At 40.6% G+C, this 22,861-nt stretch overlaps 1 protein-coding gene across 2 annotated transcripts; it reads left to right on the plus strand.

Moving 5' to 3' along the window:
• Positions 1 to 21,420, plus strand: mcoln1a (mucolipin TRP cation channel 1a). Of its 2 annotated transcripts, none has more exons than XM_030061486.1 (14): positions 1 to 151; positions 6,830 to 7,107; positions 8,188 to 8,355; positions 9,357 to 9,513; positions 10,725 to 10,806; positions 11,579 to 11,675; positions 13,414 to 13,513; positions 13,914 to 14,020; positions 14,312 to 14,461; positions 14,896 to 15,000; positions 15,207 to 15,329; positions 16,654 to 16,860; positions 16,971 to 17,101; positions 19,227 to 21,420. In XM_030061486.1, exons 1-14 carry the CDS (start codon positions 118 to 120, stop codon positions 19,261 to 19,263), a joined length of 1,776 nt encoding a protein of 591 aa, XP_029917346.1. In that variant the 5' UTR covers positions 1 to 117; the 3' UTR covers positions 19,264 to 21,420. The 2 variants fall into 2 exon arrangements, with proteins under 2 accessions (XP_029917346.1, XP_029917356.1); XM_030061496.1 differs by having other exon boundaries at positions 14,899 to 15,000.
• The last annotated feature ends 1,441 nt before the right edge of the window (positions 21,421 to 22,861 follow it).

The raw sequence follows: 22,861 nt of genomic DNA on the forward strand, positions 1-22,861 counted from the left end.
TCGTCTGAGGAGCAGTCGGCTCTTGTGGGGCTTGTTTTTGCTGTCACATTTATGGAAACGGTACTCTAAATTTTATGTCATTCACTTATTTATTGTTTTTTTTAAACATTCAGCTTCATGGCAGAGACCGCCGGCACCCAGCGCGCCTCAGGTAAAGTTGACAACATTTGGATATTGTGCTTAACTTGTTTCCCTTTGGTGTTTGAAAGATAACTTTTTGCTCGTTAATACACCGTTTCGTAAACAATTTCAAGTGTTAAACTGACTTAAAGCTATTATTGTGTCTTTAAAAAAAAAATCTGGGACATCTTATATGTAACATTGCACAATTCAGTCTTCATCTATTATTGTCTTTGTGCGCTGTCATCATCCCGGCAGCAGAAGTTAACATTAGTCATCATCGCCAAGTGCTTTCTTTTCCACATCCCAACACCAAGCTGTCATCATAACCAGCCACTATTTAACACTATGTGCCCTACCTCTTCTCCCCCCTTTCCTGAGAAGTTATGTGGTAATAATACACAGATGCCAGCACTTTCTTGGCAGTGATGTGGTGGATAGTGTTAAAACTGTATGGTCATCAGGCAAAATAACCATCAATATAACAAGAAATCAGATGGTGCTGCACAAAATTTAAATATTACACTGTGACTTTACACCTGAAATATCTCCCCAGTATCACAATATCAGGTTAATGCTTTTTATTGTGGTGTATAATGTATGTTTATCGTCTTAAAGCTTCTGGAGACCCATAAAAAGAATGGGTAAATTGAATTGCCCAAACAAAAAATATGGTTAAAGTGAGTTTAGATGGGTTTACACTTCACTATACGCCTGCTTTTATGTATGGAAGCTATTGGCTGTTGCTTCATGGACAATAGAAAAGAATAGAATAGGATGCACCTCTTAGATCCAGTTGACTGGCTTGTATTAGTGCTGTTGGAGGAACTTTGCCATCACACCTCTGTGCAAAGTGCATGCCCTGATTTTGCTTGTGCGTGACTCCCTCCAGAAAATGTACTGAGTCAAGTAGATCTGAAGGGTCTGGCTCTTTGGCCCCCGACACTGTTTCTTAAGCTGCTTTCACGCACCGTCAAGTCTGCAGTGTGTTGTAGGACCGACGATGTGGGATGGTCCACAGGGCAGCTGCAGTGAGCACAGCTTTGATCTTCAGACAGATGGATTTTAACATTTGTTTCCCACACTCTCGTGCATTTTGTTGGTTTGTTTTATGCATGGTGTCATATGAATCATGCACATGAATTAGGGGCTGTTTTACATGTCCTAAACACACTCCCCTCAGGATCTCTGGCATAAGGATCATATGTGGGAAAAGCTTGCAATGTCAATAATAACATAATAAACAAGTAGCACTTCCATCAAGGCTTATTCTGATATACGATAATATCAAATATCGGGATATTTGTTGCAAAATGCGAGATTTTCTGCCATATTAGCATGACATGACAGTTTTGATAAATATGTAATTCATAGACAGTTTTCATTTAGAGTAAAATAAAGATTTTTTTTTTTAAATGTTGGTGTGATTATATGGTTGGGTGAATTTTCTCCCCCAGCCCATACCCCTGATAATATTATAATATTAAATTTTGGATATTGCCCAGCCCACACCTGCGTCCAGTGTGTAATAACCCACAACTTGAATGCTATCAGCACAAGATCCTTTTATAGTTTGAGATGTTTCCCTGACTCTGTTGTAAGTGCAGGTTATTGGGACTGTATGTGGGTGGCCTCTTGCTGCAGACTGCCATGCCAGATCCAGCCGGCGATACGAAGTTGTTGACAGCTTTTCAGTAACAGCAGTGATTTTGATTGACAGACGGATAGCAGCGTCTACCCAAGTCAGGGTCTGTGCCGTGGCTTTGTGGACCGCCCTGAACCGGAAGGGCCAGATATTTCGAGAGATTTACTCAGTGAGTGACTCTATCTCATAGTGTCAAACTCAGTGGCACGAAAAAAAAAAACAAAAAAAAACGCCCGCACCCACTCTTGTTTGCTATCAGCCGTGACAATCAACGCACTCCTCTGATCAAAGATCTGATGGTGGCTCGGCTGGGCTTTACACCCATTGTCAACACGAAATGTTAAGTGGTTGGATTCTTTCGTCTGTTTTTCATTCTTCTCACCTGTTGTTTCTTTCATTGTTGTTTTTCAAGAGGGAGACAGAGGCACGCAACCACTGTCAAGGCCAGGCCGCACCGCGCTGTCTGCTCGGCCCAGAGCTGGTTTAATTAAAATGCAGTCAGCTCGTACAATCCTGTCACTCATGTGATCCCAGCAGCTACAAAATCTCACTGGTCAGCAGATGGTGTTTGTTGTGATAGGAAGCGGTTCTCATGATTTTGGGCTCGGTTACCATAAAAACTCAGGTTAATGCTTCCCAAACCAAGTCATGTACACACAATCAGATTTCAGAAGGACTTTGCATTTTAAAAAGGCTTTAAAAATCTAAAAAGCTACAAGAATCTGGAGTTGTGCTAACTCTCACCAAAGGTATCAATTTGAGCAACAATCACTGCCTTTCTCTTTATTTTTTTTTTTCTTTTTGTCTCTGTTGGCTGTGTAAGCACATCAGGTGGTGGTTCTATGTTTTTATACTTCTGCGTTCCTCTGAACTTTCATCCTGCTTACTGACACTGCTGACCAACATTGTAAAACAATGGTAATTTCTTGTTTCACTTCCCGTTTCCTCTGGTTACCTCTGCCCGCCTGCGTGTTTGTATTCTGCTGAGTTATTGTCTGTGGAGTTTGGAACCATCCTGACTTTTATCTGACAGTGCACGTGCCAGCACGAGCTCTGTAGTCGCTCTAAAATGAGATTCCCATGGCTGAAAAACACACAACAGCAGTAAACACATCATGCCCTAAAACCATAAATTCCTTTACTGAAATCAAAACTAAACTTGTGTGTTTAGTGCCAGGCCAGCCAGGCATTTCCTGGATGTAAAGTGATTGAGCAAACTCAGTGACTCCATTCATCATCGCTTTTTTTGTGGTGTAGGCTTGTCTTGCAAATTACAAACATGTGACCAGTGCTTAGAATGATTAGCCTACATTGTGATTTGTGTTTTCCCATGAGATGTGGTGACTTTCTGTGAGGTCTTGGCACACTGGCCAGCATTGTTTTCAACCATTAATAATCAGCTCTGTCGTCTGACCTAGTCAAAAGCCTTGCTTTGAACACAGAGGAATTGGCCGAGGTGACCCGAGCTGAGAAATCCACGAAGTGAAATCTGCCTTCCTGCCTGTTTCTTGCTCTTTGTTTCCTGCTCTCTCTCTCTCTCGCTCTCACTCTATGTCTCTCACTCTCTCTCTTCCCTATCATTCTTCTCCTATTCAGTTCATTATTACATTTCAGAATTTTTTTTTTTTTCTTTTTTTGTGCTTTGTTTAAATCTATAATGACCTCCTAAAACGGAGCTGGACAGGGATATTGTTTTTGCCACATTCTGTTTGTCTTTAAAGGTTATGGGGGATTTGCATGAAAGGTTGGTCACTTTTGTGAATTGGTGAATAACTTTTGCTGAATGTTCAACACATGGCACTGGCTTATCTTGACAGTAGCATAGTGTGAGCGGAGGTAATGCGCTCTGCTGAGTGCTTTTATGTTTTAAATTATATCAGTGAGAGTGAGCAGTCCACAACATGCAGGGGTGCATTCTGTAAAAAACTTAGAAAGTTAACATTTTGAGTAGTTTTACTCGGGGATTCACCTGAGAGATGCAAATGAAAGGACCGTAATTATTTACCTTACAGTACAACCTGGCCAAATTCAATTTCAAATTTGATATAGTAACGTCAGAAAGTCTTAATGCTATTTCAGATACCCTTCGCCCTACTAGAGAACCAAATAAAAGGTAAATAAATAAATGAAATAAAATAAAATAATCTGTTAGCTATCCACTACTAAGCCCACAGAATGTAGTGGGTGTGTTCCCTGCGCCCTCGTACAAGTTCAGCTGAATTTCTGGTGTCGACAAACCCAGTCAGGCCAGACCTTTTGATACCTAACCATCCCAGGAATCCGCCTCTCTATCCTGCAGCCATCTGCCCCACTGGTGTCAGCGTTAGGTTACCAGAGCTGTCAGGCATAGCTTCACGCCAATCATCCACAGCAAAATCAGGCTCCTGTGTCTAAATAAGGGAGATGCAGTCCACATAATTTGGACTGCAAAATAGGAAAGCGTGACTCCTCTTAAAACATTAGAAACAAGTGATCTTTGGGAAAAAAAGAAATCACTGCGACTGTAAATTGGAGAGCTGTGTGTATTCATAGTGTGACACAGTCGCGGTTGTGTCCTTTTTAGATTATATTTATTATTCATACTCACAGCGGTTTGGCTCGACTGTGTCACTGGAAGGGCGTTGGTTGTTCAGAAAAATTTCAAGCAGACTTTTGTGACGTCTTGCAGGCTTTTTAAAATGCACAGTTGAAACAGGCAGGCTCTACTCCGAAGGCCGGTGACGACCAGATGTTGATGGATAAGAATGTGGAGGCAGAAGAACAAGAACAGAGGCTGACACTTAGCGTTTGAGGGGAAAGAGTGAAGCGAAGGTCAGAGCCGGTGTAGCACAAAGAAAGGGTGTCGGAGGGAGACGCAGTGAAAGCTGAAGTCAGGCTGTCAGACTCAGACACACGTGCAGCGCTGACAGGTTGGAGAGCAGCATCAGCAGTTCAGTCTATTAGCTACTGTGTTAGCTCTGAACCAAGGAACGTGTGTGTGTGTGTGTGTGTGTTTTAAAGGAATACAATGCATTTTAGGGAGATTGGCCTGTCATTTAGCCTTCTTAATTTTAACTAGCGTTCTTCTTTTGTGATGCCAGAAAGCCATAGATAGATAGATAGATTGATCGACTGATACTTTATTCATCCCAAAGGAAATTCACATTTTCCAGCAGTATCCAACAGATTAAAAAATGACATCAGAGGACTAAGTATACACGTCACTGCATTGTGTAACCGAACGAGACAACAAAACCTCTTGAATCTAGGTTAATTAATGAGAACATGGATACCAAAATTGTCCCAGTTGCACCTTTTATTTAAGAGCTCCTTGCTAACCCTTAAGCATACACTATGCTGAGTGACAGTAGGCAACTAGCATCTGAAAAGTGAGAAAATGAGAACTAGTCGTAAGTTTAAAATTGGATAGTTGCTGTAAAAAGTAGAAATATGCACCAACAGGGTCCACTTTAGGAAGTGAAGGTGGTGGGTGATGGGAGACGGATGGAAATCACCGCCCAGTGGATGAGTACATGTCTGATCATCTGAGATATCTAAAAACCTGGCTATATTAGCTCTATAAAATGTTTTATATGTCTATTAAAATTTACTGGCCATCCAAAGATATAAATTACTGTAATTAGAGCTTGACTGGTACGTCGGCAGTCGACTGGTACTAACAGCGCTGATGTGTATTTAGGTATTTATTTATTCTTTATTTTCTCAGTATTCACGTCTAGAAGAGGTTGACAGTGTATAATGTTTAATATTCTTTAGTAAAGTTATTGGTTAAAGAAAGCAGCTGTCTTAGCACATTTGCATAGTCATGTCAGTGCAAAATCGACTTTCATACCAGCTTAAGAATTCACTATATCGGCTGCCATATCGGTAACTGGTGAAGTTTTCCCCTCTAAAATCAGTATCGGTATCACTCTGAAAAATCCCATTTTGGCTGGGCACTTACTATAATAATTACTTTTTTTTTATTGGTAAAAGGTCAGTCTTAACTGGAAAATGTTAGTTGCCTACTTACTTATGTTGCCCAGGGCTCACTTTGGAAAATGTTAGTCGGTGTATTCCCTCATGAGTTTCAGAGCTAAATTAGGTTTGATGGTTATGGAGGCGATGGCGGTTGTCAGAGGGTGGAGTAAAGTTTTGACACTCTTACCACAATGACTGGACTTAAGACCAGCTCTTAAAACATCAATTCATGTGATTCATGTTTTCCTTCTAAACCAGGGTTTTATTGTTGAGTCACAACAGCTGAACCGGTCCCTGCAGTGAGAGCTCTCGGGTCCTGAGGCTGCCCTTCAGGTGCTGAGCCATGTTGTTGTCGTCGATTCGGACACTTGCTGTTCGGTCGACATTTTCTTGACTGTCTTCAGTGTATCGGCCTTGTGACTAGGCCTTGTTTGTTCATGTCAAACATAATGACAGAATGAAAAAGCAACACGTATTTGCAGTCACAATGGTGGTTTTTGACTAACAGTGCTGACATGAAGCAGGCAATGCTGTGGGGAAAAATTAAAAAAAAAAAATAAAAATAATCAAGGGTCACATGAATGTTTCAGCAGAGAACTTGATCTAGAAACAGACATTTGTTTTTTCAAAGGTGAACCAGGATGCCCCAAAGCTCTAGGTACACACTTGAAAGATGCCCTGACATGTGCTTTGCTCTGCAAGTTGTTTTGAAGCCTCAAATACATTTTCACCTCATCACCAGAAACTGAATGGGAGCTTGTTTACTTGTGGAATGTTTTCATGCTCGTCTGTGTGCTCAGCTTGAGACTTTTATCTTGGATTTGACACTCTTTGATATGCTTTGTATATCAAGTGTTGGGTGTGTGTTTGAGTGGGAGTACTTATCAAGCATTGATGAAGTACTTTTTATCACTCTGAATGAGATGAGGGCTTTGAAACATCAGCACTTCAAATCTGGGTTGTCTGCTGCACACAGACGCTGACCTCACTCTCTTACAGATAAAAAAATGTCATGAGAATTATTCAGGAAATGTTCTGCTCTTTAATTTGACTCCCCCCTCTGCTCTCTATCTCTCTTGCTCTCTCTTTTTCTCTCTCATCTAGAAAGAGACAGGCTGTCTTCCTCTTTCACTCACTATGGCTCCACAGACAGCAGTGGTGAGCATGATCACCATGATAATCATCACGGCAACAACAGCCATGGTAACCCTTGTCCCACGGCGATGGCAGGTCACTGGGTAGCAGCTGACCAGGAAGAGGAAGCCCTTCGCAGGAAGTTGAAATATTTTTTCATGAGCCCATGTGACAAGTATCACGCTAAAGGCCGCAAGCCCTTCAAGCTGGGCCTGCAGTTGCTCAAGATCGTCATTGTCACAGTGCAGGTACATTATATGTTGAATTTTTATCTTGTATCGCTGTTTTTCCATCATAACAGCTAAGTCCATATTTCTTAAATGCTGCCCTCCATCAGGCTGGCATTTTGTTTTAGGAAATAGAGACTGCAGTCTTTTTGCACTTTCCCAAATATGGTCCCAGAGTTTTGTCATACCCTCTTTCTAAATGTGTGAAAATTTGGAAAGTTTAAAAATGTGGTGGAGTTTGGGTCAACCAGTCATTCTAACTGTCCCAAACAGTTTTGCGTCATAAAATTGGTAATTTTTTAAAAAGTGGATTACATATCCCTGAGTTCAGCAGGGTGCTGTTTTCTGGGAACATACAGCAGCTTTAAATTGAAGCAGGTAGTAAAACTCATCAAAAGAAGTTCTTGACTAAATGAGAAACATCAAAGGACAGTGGAGCCTAAACACTGTGAACTCCATATGTACTGTACACCTTTACTGAGAAGAAGACATTTTGTTCCCATGTGGATCAGCTAAAAGACAAACTACCCTGATGAAATTTTGTTGAATATAGGATTTAAAACACACTGCGGGTCAGTCAGTCAGTCTCTCTCTCAGTGTCTCTCTACTAATAGTTGTAATCATTTCAGTTTTGATTTTGGTATCAGTGAAAGTGACACAACCTCTAGTATGCACAGTATAAATACCTGTAACAAGTTACATTGTTGTGCTGATGGTGGCAGCTGTCAGTCCCTGTTGTTATGAACTATTCTGAGTGCAGCTCATGACACATAAATTAAGGAGTCAGACATTTCTACAAGCACCAAGTGCTAAAACACACAGAGGAGACTCTTGGTGCCTAATAGATAAGCCATAAATTAAAACATAGTTTTCAGACACTAAGCTTGCAGGGTTATTAGCGTTCCTGCGGCAGAGCTCCTCAGGAGTTAGAGAAGTAAAATATGCTTTCAAAAGCATTTCTCATATTCTCTCACTGTCTCACTCCTCCTCTCTGTGACATAACCTGTCTCTGTCTCACTTTCCCCGCACACACCAACTCCTCAACTTGTCTCTCACTCTCTGTCACTTACCCCTCAACACCTCCCTCCCACATATCTGCAGTTAGTGATGTTTGGCCTGAGTAACCAGGTCGTGGTGACCTTCAAGGAGGAGAACACCATGACCTTCAAGCACCTCTTCCTCAAGGACTACGACGAGGCCTCAGACAACTCTTTTGCCGTTTACACGCAGAGCGACGTCTACGACCACATCTTCTACGCTGTGGAACAGGTGAGCGCCAAAGGGAGTGCGTGCACCGCTTAAATTTGTGCATCCACTGACCAACAGCACAGCCTAGAATGTGCATTCCCATTTAAATTAATGTCTTGAATTGTCGTTTTACTGGTGGCCTTACAATAGTTGCTTTGAAATGTTTCTTCTTGTCATGGGCACAAGGTTGAGTTTGGGTCAAGAGCTCAAGAGAACTGATTTGATTTCATGTGATACCTGTATCAAATGGTATGACCATGACCTTTTTATCCATTTAATTGCTGTTTTGCCGGATATAAAATATAATGGGCACAACAGCAATAAAACAGATGTTATGATGGAGCTAATAAGCTTATCTGTTGATAAGCATAATCAATTTCCAAGCTTGTGAGCTTTATCATAACAGAACAATTTGTCATATGTCATTGAATGCAGAGCTGTGATTCCAGTTCAGTGATAGCAGATCAAGGAATATATGACTTTATTAAAAAAAAAAAAATTACAAAAGATATAATTACAAATTTACAGATAATGAATACAATACAAAAGATACAATTAATCAGTCATGCAGTTCAAAGCGGGATTGTTGACCAGGCAGTCCAGCGTTAAGAGAGACAGTCATGAAACTGAAAGGTCACATGTTTGATGGTCGCAACAATCAGCGTGTGCATAAACACCCACGCTCACTGTTCTAAGTTTTGATTTTCATACTTTTGACTTTCATATGTTTTTATTTAAAATGTAAAAGGTAGCAATCAGCAATCAACACTAATACCACAGTAGGATATCACACCATAAGCAGGGGCTCCACAGACATGAGCCACTGGCTGCACAGACAAGCAGAGCTGTGGTGCTGAGCTGTATAAAGCCGAATATAAACTACATATATAATAGATTAGCTGACAGCCCATGGAAAGACAGTAGAGAGTCTGGAGGCAGTGGTGCATTTCCATCTTGTTGAGACTGAACCGCAGCTGTCCTCTCCTCTCCTCTCCTCTCCTCTCCTCTCCTCTCCTCTCCAGTATCTGGCCCTACCAGAGACCACAGTGGGGCGCTATGCATATGTCTATGGTGTTGGGGTGAACGGCAGCGCCCTCTCCCTTTGTCAGCAGTACTATAAGAAAGGACGCATTGACCCAGCCAACGACACCTTCAACATCGACCCTCGCATTATCACAGGTACAAGAACAGCGCTGTGTTGTATGAAAGGCTCAGTGCTGGCCCTTGGTTTCCATTAAGCTGCTGTGTGACAGGCGGTTGGCGGTATAAAATGACAAATGAAATATTAGTTAACGCTAGCCATGACTTGCAGTGGCGTCTATCTTATGCTGGCGCCACCATATTGACTCCCAAAACATGGTGCTGTTATAAGCAAACCATACATCAACAAGCAAACTTCTCGTATGACTTAAGAGGAAAAGGCAAGACGAGAGTGTGTGAACTTACTCTCCACTACCAATCTGTCGTTTAATAATTTAACATTTAAGTTGTCTCAGTATTCTGCTGAAATCCCAAAGGTGCTCAAAACTACCACTGCATTTTGATTTTACTCCAAAAAAGCTAAAACTATCCAAAAGGACTAAATCATTCAGAGAAGACACTGATTACTAGGCATGCAAGATAAACCTTAAACATTTAATAATTGTTGTCTAACAAAAACAATGTGTGTTACAACAATGAACAACAGTGTTCATAAAGCACGTTGGATTTCTGTCATTTGCAGAGCGAAAGCACTCGCACCTCTGTGAATTACTTAATTCAGGTGCGTCTGAAAAATAAAAGAAGTGCTTGTCTTTTTGCAACATTTAGTAATTTTTTTATGTAAGATCTCGGGCATTTCCAGCCTCACAGTTATCATGGGAGTGTAAGAAAAAAAAACACACACACACACACACTCTAAGGATATCACATATGCAGTTTCCCACTTCCTCATTTGAATGATTGCTTGAGTTAAATTGGACAAAATAAAGAGGAAGCAAGAGCAGATAAAGTGGAGACACCCTTTTATTAAAATCCCTCATGCCGCTTGTATCTCAAATGCTGCTTTGTGATAGAATCAGAATCAGAAATACTTTATTGATCCGTGAGGGGAAATTGTGTAATTTCCCTTTGGGGGTGGGTGATAGGCTGCTTGTGATGCTGTTGATAAGACAATACATTTTCTTTTTCTGTTGTACCCCCTGTTTACAGAACAGCAAGTAGATGCCTGAAATTAGAAAATTGTTCTCATTACGATAGTTTTCAAACACGACTATATTTCCCCTTTACCCTAATCAGCATACATGGCTTGTGAAATGAATGAATGAAAATGAGCGAGAAGGTTTTTTTTTTCCCTTCTCTTTGATAGTAACCATATAACTAATGTAAATGCCTCATTGCTCTGTTTCCAGACTGCATTGGCGTGAACCCTCTGTCTGTGCCTTCAGTTCCACTCAGCAGCAGCTACAAAAACTTTACGCTCAAGTTCCACAAGTAAGGCGTCATTTCTCGCATGGCTACGGCTTCTCCTTGGTTGGCCTCAACTGGAGAGATTATCTGTGTTATATCTGTTGACATTCAACAGGTCACTTATCTCTGCTGCACACGCACAGTCAGGCATTTATGTGAGAGAGAGAGAGTCCCTTTTTACACACACACATACACACACACACACACACATACATAACCTCTCATCTTACTTTGTGTGGGTCCTCCAGTGAGGGTAGCAAATAATTATTTTCATTGTTTATTTATCTATCTGTTCTGGGTTTTTTTGTTTGGTTTTTTTGTATTAATCAGTGAATCATTTAGACAGTTAAGTGTCAAAAATAATGACAAAAGTTCATTAGAAGTTAGCAGAGACAAAAGTGATGCCTTAGTGAAACTTTAATCAGCAAAATTTAGCAGTTTTACTTTATTACAACTATTAAAATTGAAATTATGATTGAGTAATTTTCTGTTGACTAACAAATTGATCAATCCACTAATCATTTCAGCGCTATTCCAGGTCATTTGTAGTCATCCTGTTGCAGGGATGTTGTTAGCAGGGAGTGTCTAGCCTACAACAAAGATTAGGTGTTGATATGAAAAGGAGCTACTACACATGTTCACACTGTTGTTTTGGATCGTAAATAGTCAGCTTTGTGGTATGACTACGGTGGATGAAGGGTAGAGTCCATTTAAAAGGATTTATTTAGTAATCAGTGTTGAGAAAATCTGTCCAGTGTCAGTGAAATGACTCCATTCTGTCTCTGTCTTTTCCAAGACTCATTAATGTGACCATAGAGTTCCAGCTGAAGGCGATCAACATTCAGACCATCATCAACCACGTGATCCCTGACTGTTACACGTTTTACATAACGGTGAGCAACACACACTCAAAGGCAAAGAGAGGCGAGTGTTTGAGGTGATGGATGACAGGGTGGTTAGAGAGGCTGCCCTGATAATCAAAGTGTTGTTGGGTCAACACCCACTTCTGCTGATGGGAAGTGACACTGATAGCCTTTAACATATGTTTAAGTTTTCAGTTAGCTCTGATTTCAGCTGGGAGCATTTTACTGAGTCTGAACATGTAATACACTGTCTGATGACGTTTTGCATTCTGTTTTTGATTTTTCACTTCAGTACGCCACAGTAATGGCAATGAATGCCAGACACTTCTTGGTTTTCATGTTAAGTGACTTAACATTATTTGTGCTATTGAGGATTGACTGAAGTGAGGACTATTTAGACCCAGCTGACAAAAATGTGGAATAGACAAGTAATTTATGAGATTTATCAGGCCAACAACAAGAATAGTTTTTGGCTCAGTGCACACAGTAAACACTCACTTAGCTAATCTACATTCCCTTGTACATACAGTTATGCTTACACCTAGTTTGCAGCTTCACAACCAATAATTTACCATGATTTTAACCACAACAAGTTGACAGGATGGCCTAACCAAATAGAACTGACCTTTATATTTGTCCATGGTAAAATGAACCGAACACAAAATGCACAAAATGACTAATAATTTATCACTGTTGGAGTAAACCGATCTTCCACACAGACACAGTGGAAAACTCCAGATCTGTAATGGTGACTTTCTTAATGCCACAGTGTTATGAAATGTAATGCAGATAAAAATCATATGAATGGATCTGAATTCCTGTCGTGCAGATAAGAAAAATCTTTCCACATAATACTTTTTTTTGTTTTTTTCCGAATGCTGAGGCAGTCCCATGCTTTTTGTTGTGGAAATTGTTCCCATCATTATTGCTCAATACATTTTCCTCTGTGTTTTGGCTTGCAGTGTTTCCACTGTGTCCTGTTTGGTGTGTTTCATGTTGCACAACATTGTAGGTGCTGCGTCCACTGTCTCAGTCTCCCCTTAAATTTTCACTTTAATCATACTGAATTTGCTTCATACTGTCTAAAGGGTATCTTTGATGAGGGTCAAGGAATTCAGTTTTGAAAATGTATTTTTGAAAATTAGTTACAGCGAGTCTCAGAGTTGTTTCAAAAAGAAAAAAAAAACAAAAGAAAAATCAAGAACTTGCCTCTCGAATTAGAATGATTGACACTAATTAAACTCATTGTAATTAAATGGTATGGCAGTATCAGAGAGCTGCAACACAGGTTAAATTAGTAAATAAAATATGTGTTTAACAGAAAAATCATTTACTACACCACATGCTACCAGAATATTTTCAAATCATACATTGACCTTTCTCTTTGTGTCAGTACGTTTCACTTCTCATAATACTGTAATTAATACTTTTTTTCATTTGTATATTCATATAATCATGCAACCGTTTGCTCTATCCTTGCTCATATTCTCTTTTCTTTGCTGTATCCAACTACTATCTGTGCGTGTGTGTGTGTGTGTGTGTGTGTGTGTTTATCTTATCGTATTCTTAATTGGTTGGGTTAATAGTACTGCATAATGCCTTGACCTTTCTCTCTTTGATTTCAATGGAAAGCACATATGGCCTGATTTATAGGTTAACTGTATGTCAGGTGCACTCCAGTTAAACTTAAATTACACCTCTCCATTTTCTGAATTAATCTAAAATAATATAAACATAAACTGATTGTCTGTCGATTTCCTCTCTCCAGATAGTCCTGGACAACAAGGCTCACAGCGGCAAGGTGAAGATCAGTTTAGACAACCAGGCGTCCATAAAGCAGTGTAAAGACCACAGCGTTTCGGGACAGGGTGAGCTGCGGGGGCGGGAGGATGCACGGGACACATGTTAACATGATTTTGCAGTAACACTGTTAGTGCTAGTTGCAGTCGTAAATGGAACGTTAACAGGATCAACATGTGCAAGATGACACTTAATCCTGCAGCAGTATTAGCGAGAAGGAGGAAGTTTGAGTTAGAAGTTCCTGTTGGCTTAGAGTTACAATTACCGGTTCCATCGCAACTGTAACCAAAGAACAAGAAGCAGATTAAAGTACATAATCCACTGTGCAAATATGTATTAGAATGAAATGGCTTAAACGAAGCTAACACGGCATTCATTTTCTGTTTCACATCAAAGACAATTTAGGGAGCTGTGCACAAATGATGCTATTTCTTGCTCACAGTCGTGCTTTCTCCTTCAAACCCTCAGCACAGAGCTACACCCACGTGGCGTTTGATGTCATTGTGGCTTTGGTGTGTATGCTGTCGCTGGTGCTGTGTGGACGCTCCATAATGCGAGGAGTCATGTTGCAGCAAGTAAGTAAATAGTTCTGCAGCAAAGTTAAATGGAGCCGCGTGACAGAGGAAGAACAAAGAGCATCACTGTCCGGACGGCCTGTGTGGCAGCTTGCTTGGGTGGCTCAGAATACAAGGCTAGAAATAATAGAAACGGTCTAAACTAAAAGACCATGTTCTTGATTGTTTGAGTCTCTATGACGTGTAACAATGTTTGTGTAAAAATAAAGACAAATATTTGAAAATATATGTGAATTTTACCTCCTGCTTTCTTTCTCACCATCTCTTTCTCTCTCTCTGTGTCTGTTTCAGGAGTTTGTACAGTTCTTTAAGGAGAGTCTGGATCGTAAAGTGTCCTGGGCAGACCGCCTGGAGTTTATTAACGGCTGGTTCATCCTCCTTATCATCAGCGACATCCTCACCATCACTGGCAGCATCATCAAAATTGGCATTGAGTTTAAGGTCTGTCCTGCTCACTGTCACACCCTCTGGTGGACAATAGCTGCTGTGTAGTTTTTGCTCAGTGTTCACATTTTAGGCATCTAGCTGATGCTCTTATTCAGAGTTAATTACATTGGGCAGTGTTTTGGAATTTATTTGGGTTTATTTAATTCCAACACAAAAAGGTGTAACATTTTAGTTTTATGCAGTGTAAGTCCTAAAACCTCAGTTAATTGCCACGTTGAGCTAATTTGGTTGTATGTGAGCTGACCACCACTATGATGGTGATCAGTCTGTGTGGTCCTTGACAAACTGTGCCACCTGTAGGCTTGTCCCTGTATTGACTGACTGACATTTTATTTACTCTCGTGTGTCAGTTACCACACTGCTGCACTTCCTGATACTTTCTTTTTTTTTTTTCCTCATACTTACCAAGTATCGTCCTTTTGTCTCGGCAGAATATGTCCTCCTATGATGTGTGTGGCATCCTGCTGGGGACTTCCACTCTCCTGGTGTGGGTTGGAGTCATTCGCTACCTCACATTCTTCCAGAAGTACAATGTAAGTTACTGAAAGCCAGGTGTGGAAGAACTGATAAAGTATTAACCTCCTGCTGATGTGATACCTTGTCAAAATGTAATAAAAATACCTCTGTTGGTGGGTTGAAAATGTTCTAAACTCTGATACTTTATCTACCTCTCTGTTAGTCTCTCTGCTTTCTCCCACACCATATTTTGTCCCCTCTAACGTCTCTGTCCCTCTCATAGATCCTGATCGTGACCCTTCGAGCAGCATTCCCCAACGTGATTCGTTTCTGCTGCTGTGTGGCGGTCATCTACCTGGGCTACTGCTTCTGTGGCTGGATCGTCCTGGGACCATACCATGTCAAGGTTGAGAAAACTGCAGATTTTTATTAGACAGGGATATTATAGGGTGATAGCAGTCGGGTTGGTTAAGGATGTTGGTAGCAGCAGGAAATGAGGTTTCTTTGAACCTTTTTTAAGCTGCTCTTTGCAAAAAAAAAAATTATGTAGAACTACTGGTCTTATCAACCTAAATCATAAAGTGCATCTGCAATGGAAAGTAGTGACTAATCTTCACCAGCTGCAATGCTGTAGGTTCGCCCAGTTTGCCCAAATGAGATACTGGTGTTCTGGTCTGGTCACTTGTCCACCCACAGGAAGTGGCACACCAAAGTCAACAGTGAAATCCAAATTGAATCCTAAAGAGCAGCAAATTATTTTTTAGATAGGTGAATTTCCCAGTCTGGGATCAATAAAGTATACCTATCTATCTATCTATCTATCTATCTATCTATCTATCTATCTATCTATCTATCTATCTATCTATCTATCTATCTATTTCTCTGCTGGACTCACCAACATTCCTCTCATCCCTTTGGTGTCTTTGGTAGCTATAGGACAAAAACATCACTCCCAGTCGGGACGTGGAACATGAATGTGCTGTGTGCAGGTTACTGATGTCACCTTACAGGTTTTCTTGGTATTAAAATTTTATAACTCTCCCTGTTATTTGGGGCTGCTAATGTGCCAAGTAGCATTTAAAGTGATCAATTGATGCCCTTAAAGTGAATGCAACATAAGAATAAGCTTCAGTCCCTGGATCAGTGATCACTGACCTCTAGAAGTTAATACAATACAAAAAAAAGGAGTGATTTAAACATTATTTAAACAAAATTTTAATCTTACCACTTTGGATCTATCATTCTTTGTTCATGTATGACATCTAGCTCTCAACAATTTCATTCTTGACAGAAGCTAAAATATCTTTTGACATTAGGGTCTATAGGGCAAAATCAATTCGAAGGGGCATCCATAACTTTATAAAAGTCAACTTGGAGGTCTGGGAAATTAAATTGTGTGAAAACTAGTGTCCTAGATGATGCCTCAACATTGGAATAAGTGGTTGAAAATGCAGCCTTTGGTGTTCTTGCATTAGTCCCTAACCCTAACCCTCAATGGGACAGACTAGGCTCAAGTAAGTGTCCTGGGCAAGCGTCCACCCTTCTGAAGTCACCAATTCTGTAGCAACTCAAGGATGCTGTTTTATAGGTGACCCTGGCATCCAACTTCACTAGGAATGGTGGAAAAGAAAAGAAAATATATTGATCACACTTCTACAAGTGATCTGAAGATTGGCGGTTACCTTTACCAGTTTTGATGTGTGTGTTGTGTGTTGTGTTTTCTCCCTCAGTTCCGCTCTCTGTCCATGGTGTCGGAGTGCTTGTTCTCCCTCATCAACGGTGACGACATGTTCGTGACGTTCTCGGAGATGCAGGAGAGCAGCTCTCTGGTGTGGGTGTTCAGCCAGGTTTACCTCTACTCCTTCATCTCCCTCTTCATCTACATGGTGCTGTCGCTCTTCATCGCCCTCATCACAGGAGCCTACGAGACCATCAAGGTGGGCAGCAGGGCTGATTTGTTCGTCTGTTGCAAGAAGGCTGCAGAGTACGCAAGACACAGGAGAGAAGCAAAGTGAAAAAAACTGAATATCCTCTTTTGTGTCCTCAGCACCAAACTCAGGAGCCAATCCACATCACGGACCTGCACGCCTTCATAGCGGAGTGTACGGACACGCCATGCTCTGGGAAGTTCAGGGGGCTGGAGACGTCGCCCTGCTCCTTCTTCTGCTGCTGTGACAGGTGGGCTGAAAGGGAGAGGGCAAAAGTCTCTGTTTGTTAGGCTCATTTGAATAATATCTCTGTGGTGTCAGGTGAGCCAGTGGACACAGCCTACAAAATGGAGTAATTATATTGTTTAAAGTCTGGAGAAGAGAGACAATTCTGTGTTTCAAAATGGATCAGTATCACCTGAAGTAACAGGTACATATGTGACGTCAAGTGCTAAGCGACAGTGATTTGAAAAGTGTGTAATGTGGCTTGGGTTGGGTGGCTGGGTATTTCACATCACTAAGTGTATGGAAACAAAAAAGAACGGTACACTGATCTTCAACCCTGCCCGGCTTAGCTTTGTTCGAAACCTACTGAGCTTTATTTTAAACTCTAGTGGAGATCACAAAGGTTCCAAAGGTACCAATTATGTCCTGCTGAATTACAGCGAGATTTGTATAAAATGATGCAAAATATCAACTAGATATTTTCTATCTGATGTGATGGTGCAGCCAGCAAGTGATGGCATCTTGAGGTTCAATAATTCACTTAATATAAATGTGATGTAGCCGCAATGAGGCTTTGCAATCAGCAGACATAAAATAAAAATACATTTTCTTGCTCTATGAGGAGAAAGGTTTAATTCAAACTTTGAAGCTTCTTAAACATACACTTACAGATAATTCAGCCGATTTCGGGCTCGATTCTCTACCTCTTCAGAAAATCAGAATTTTGGCCAGCCTTCAGGGAAAATTTAAGGGTTCAAAGGGTTAAATTTGTTATGGATTTCGCTCTGCCATTTTTATCCAGTCAATATAGGTACAGTACATGTGAAATATACCATTGATTGAATTCATAGACAAACATTCAAAAATTTCAATGAGACAGCAAAATATTGCACCAGCCCTGTTAAATATTGCTCTGTATGGTTTGATTGACACTGATGCAAATTATTTTTCATAGTCTTTCAATTTGCATCAAGGGACCTTAAGTTGTTGCCAGAAGGGAGTAGGTTCATGTTCAGGGCGGAGGCTGTGAGACGCTGTGAGATCATTTTTTTTTAAGCCAATGTGCTATCTGAGTGTTCACAGATGGCCTGAAGGGATGGGTGCTCTTTAACTCCAGTGACTTCCAGTGCTCTCTGTACCAGACATTAGATGTACAGTCAGCTGTGGCACCACACCTTATAATGATCTCTAAAGCCGCACTAGTTTTGTTCAACACCAGAAATCCTAGGTCTGTGTGCAAAGTATAACCTCTGCTGTAGTCTGAAGCAGAGACTCTCAACATGATGACAGGCTATTATCTGTTGATGATGTGTTTGCCTTGAATCACTACTGGACTGTGACTGCAAACAGTGCTTGGTTCAAACACCATCATCTGTCTTTTTAACATTTAGCCTGCGATTCTCCTCCTCTCACCACCTACAAACATCACATTGTGAGAGTTGCAGTAGGCTATCCAACGATGGCGGCATCATCTGAGTATTTAATAATGTAATTCTCATCCGTGCCACTTCAGCACCGCTCTGTTGATTATGAACACAACTGCAGATCTGACTCTGAGAGGACATTGTTGATTCTGACATGTACTTGGTAGAAATTAATAATGCAGTCTTACTATGTAAGTGCTGACATTAATGCATTTTCTCTATTAAAAGGCAAGGTTGCCACGGACATAGCAGTCAAACTAAATATTCATTATGTAAACTAGCTCATTAGTTTGGATAGCAGAATTTTTACATGTGCAGCTCGAGCTTTCTGATGTTGTGACTTGAAAATTGCATCTCTAAAACCTGAAGAAAATGAGACATGCTTTCATTGGTTACATAGGTTATTCATTGGAAAAGTTTCATCTGATTAAGCGTGGTAGAATTTCTCAACCCTTAAAATAATCCTTCAGGTGAACTCACACGGCATGATAGTTGGCAGCTTTGAAGTTACCAGGTTTTAACTTGACAGCACTGATTTAATGAGTGAGGATGAAGCTGAGTGAGGTTGGCAATACTGCATTGCCCCAACATGTCGGGGAAGTTGTTGGAATTCATTCCACTAAGACGCACTGTTAATTGGTAATACTTCTTAATGTTTAATGTAAGTACTATAGGATATTATTGTAAAATCTAACGACATAAATCATTCCTGTTTGATTCCCCCAGAACAACAACGTACGAGGACGTCCTCCTGGTGAACTGAAGTTGACCTCAGTGACCCCGGGAGCCTCAGTAGCCGCCCTGCTGGCCACAGGGACTCACTACACACTCCTGAATATGTTTCTGTACAGCCAAAACTGGGTCAAACCCCAGGACTCCCCCAGTGGATGAGAAAGTTGGACCAGCGCCCGCTGCACGAGGAATGCATAATGGCAGACTGGACCAGAATGATAGATGATGTATGAGTGCGCAGTATGGGAGCCTGTATATAGCTGTCACTTTGGCTCTGTGTTCAGTGGTGCATCACCAATGTGTGCACTTACTGCACATCTTCAGCCTCTCATTTTTCCTGTTCTCTTGACTCCACAAAGAAGAAGAAGAAACTTGAGGCCTGATGATGATCGGGACCGTTGCTCTTCCCGGAGATGGCTGGCATTATGGAAGACTACTGGACATGTTACAGTTCCGTTTAGACAGTCCTCGTAATGTTTTTGTCACATAAGACAATGTATTTTTTTAAATGTGTTGATGCAAAATGCTAAATCAGCACCAGGACATGTTGTCGAAATTCTAAATGTGTGCAAATCCTGTGAAGTTGATTGGAATAGTGCATGCATGGTCTTGAATGTTTTTATATTTCTTTAATAATATTTCAGAAGGAAATACAGCTTACCTCATAGAAGCCAGACCTCTCTAGCAGTAGTAGTTTTCATTACACTCAGAGCACTTGCCCATACAGACTTATTCACCCCATCCTTCATCTTATGCACAGTGCATAACGATGAAATTAGAAAAATGAATTGAAGTCTCAAGAGATACACATTCATTGTTAAGCATTACAGCAAGGCACAAGAATCACAAGTTGCACAGTAGATTAATGTTTTTGTATTTTTTTTTTTTTTTTTTCTAAGTGGGACGAGAAATTCACCTTCATATTGTTATCTGTCTCTGTTCAGACAAACAGGGTGAAGCCTCGCAAAAGAGAAAGTGCCACAAATGGGAATCAAATTCCAAGCCACGCAGTGGGGTTTCAAGTTTGGATTTGACTTGATTTGTTTGCTCATCCGTGAGCTGCACTTACAGTATCATGTGTCAAACAGGTTCTTCAGCTGTCGGTCAGATGCACAAGGATCGTGTTTGTAAAGCTCACACATAATATCGCTTTTTATTTTTTAATTTTTCTTTGGATGTAGTTCTTTTTATTGCCACACTTGGGTCCTTTAAGGTTGTGCATTTAAATGCGCAGGTTGATTATTCACTGTCACACATGTTCTCTCCAAGAAAATCTAACTACACCAAGAAGAAGCTGCTCTCCTGATTCGTAACTTTCTTAAATAAGGACACACTAAGTCAAGACACAAAGAGGACTTCATCCATTTCGTAGAAGTTGGAGTGGATTTGAAATGTTGCCTCTGCTCCGCTCCCAGACAGCAGTGATGGCAATCTACAAATTGTACCTGACTGGTCTGAAGGAAGAAGAAAAAAACAGTCCAGGTGCCTCAGAAAAATAGGGCATGATTTATTGTAGATAACAAGAGGAAAACGTAATGATTTGTACCTCTGTAATAATGCCCTGTCATACTGACTCACAATGCTTTAAACTGCTTCCCATTTCTGTCTTCATAATGATGTCTTGTTCAAAACTAACCCAGTGACTGGAACTGTAATGGAAGCTTGAATAACAGCTTATATTTCGATTTCTTTGTAGCATGAAACGCACAACAAGAAAAGGGTTCTTGCAACCCGGACCTGAGAAGGATTTTTTAAAGCATTATTATGTCTTTTGTAAAGGAGGGATAGCCGTTTTATTTATTTATCTTTAGCCTGGTCCAATTAAGATCCTTTCCTCCTTTCGCGGCCCACACAGTAATGGGTTAATGGACTATGTGATTGCTGTCATCTTGCACCATTTCCAGTAAGCCAGGAGTGCCATGTTTTAGTTAATGTCCCCATAGACATTCTAGATACCAAAATGGTGCCAAATCAATTCATGGCCTTAATGTTATGCCATTGCTGTAAGGCTTGTTTTACCTAGTATTACATAAATGTTCCCTTCATTCAGTTTGCAGGTGTAGGTGTTTTTGTGTAATCTGCACTTGTACCGTACTTGAGTTATGCTGACAGTAGAAACAGGAGTTGTTTTTCAGTCGCCTGCGTGAAACACTGCCATTCCACTGATTAAAAAGGTTATTTCCCTGAATCCGTTGTTGATATTGTAACATTTCTGCAGCTCCTGTGGTCTGCTACATCAAACTGTGATCTGTCATGACTTATGAGGCCTTAGGTTTTTTTTTTTTTATCTCAAAATACTGAAGAGTCCACCTAACTTTTCATTTTGGTGCAGTTCTTTTTTTTTAACATATATATAAAATTCTTTCAAAATTTATACAAAGCAAAACTATGATGCAAAACTGATTTTAAACATACAAACATACTGCAAATAACGTTAGTGAATTTGGGTACAGTTTCTTTGATTAGCCAGCAGAGGGGGCTAGTGATTCAGGCTTGTTTTTTTGACCCAGACAATATTGTTTTAAAGGAAATGGGAGTTGATGTCAGACCTTTGCTATGCTGGCAGATGAAAAAGGTGGCTGGAGAATTGGGGAGAAAATCTGAATAATATCTAGCGGTTACAAACTCACCCTTCAGTCTAGCCTCAACAACAGTCTCCCACCACAAACCCGGCTCTCGTCAACATGTGCCCTTCATCGGTTGACAAGCTGCAGCACAGAGCACTCAGAGAAAGGAAATTAAAATTTTGGATGTCCTTTGTGAGGACGCTCTGATACGGTGAGCTCATTTCCTGGTAATGGAGCTTCGCAGGCAACATTTGGCAGCTGATGCAGCACATCCCTGCCTTCTTCTCATTGAAAATAATATCACACACTACATACAGCTCTGCCTACTTATTCTCAGCATGGTGTGCTCCTGGTTTATGCCTGTCTTAGTGATCTAACATTAAATTTTATCATAGCACTTTGGAAAACATGGTTACAAACTTCTGAAAAATAAGAAAATCTCACCAGAATGCAAGAAAACATGATAGCATATAAGACTAAAATGCACAATAAAAAGCAATTAATAAATAAAACAATTAAAAAAGTAAAATCCTGATATGAGAAAGTAAAACAGAGGGAGTTACATCCACACTAAAGAAATGGCTTTGCTTAAACAGAGATGTAGTTAATTGTCTACCTCATAGAAACTGTTTTATGTGCTTGTTCAGAGTAGAGACGCCTAGATAGTACAATGTTTTCTTCTCATTTATTTATTTTGTCTTTTTTAAGTGAGTGTGTGTTGGTCTGCTTTTTCTCAATGGCCTTGTCTTTGATGCACGATGAAAGCCCTGAGGTAACGTTTTGCCTCTGAAGCCGCTCCTCGACTATCCGGCGTTTCAAAGTGCTGATGCCAGGCGTGGCTCTTTGTTAATGCCATTTTGATCTCACCTGTTGTAATGAAATGTGCTCCTCCGGTTATTCAGCGGGGACTGGATGTTTGTACTTCAGAGCCTTTAATATTCACAAAGCAGCTCAGAGGAAAAAGCACCGGTGTGCAGGAGCAGCAGCACTAATCAGTTTCCTCTTTCCCATCTCATATCTAATGAATGAATGGCTCCACTGTCACTGGACCTGCAAGCGCCT

Source organism: Myripristis murdjan, chromosome 1 (genome assembly GCF_902150065.1).
Source record: "Myripristis murdjan chromosome 1, fMyrMur1.1, whole genome shotgun sequence".
NCBI classification, from domain to species: Eukaryota; Metazoa; Chordata; class Actinopteri; order Holocentriformes; family Holocentridae; genus Myripristis; species Myripristis murdjan.

What these genes read in the sequence shown, in the direction of transcription:
- mcoln1a (XM_030061486.1), top strand. Translation starts at nt 118, where the DNA reads ATGGCAGAGACCGCCGGCACCCAGCGCGCCTCAG. An exon ending in CGGCACCCAGCGCGCCTCAG is followed by an intron (nt 152 to 6,829) that starts GTAAAGTTGACA and finishes TCTCTCATCTAG; the next exon opens with AAAGAGACAGGCTGTCTTCC. An exon ending in CCACAGCGTTTCGGGACAGG is followed by an intron (nt 13,514 to 13,913) that starts GTGAGCTGCGGG and finishes TCAAACCCTCAG; the next exon opens with CACAGAGCTACACCCACGTG.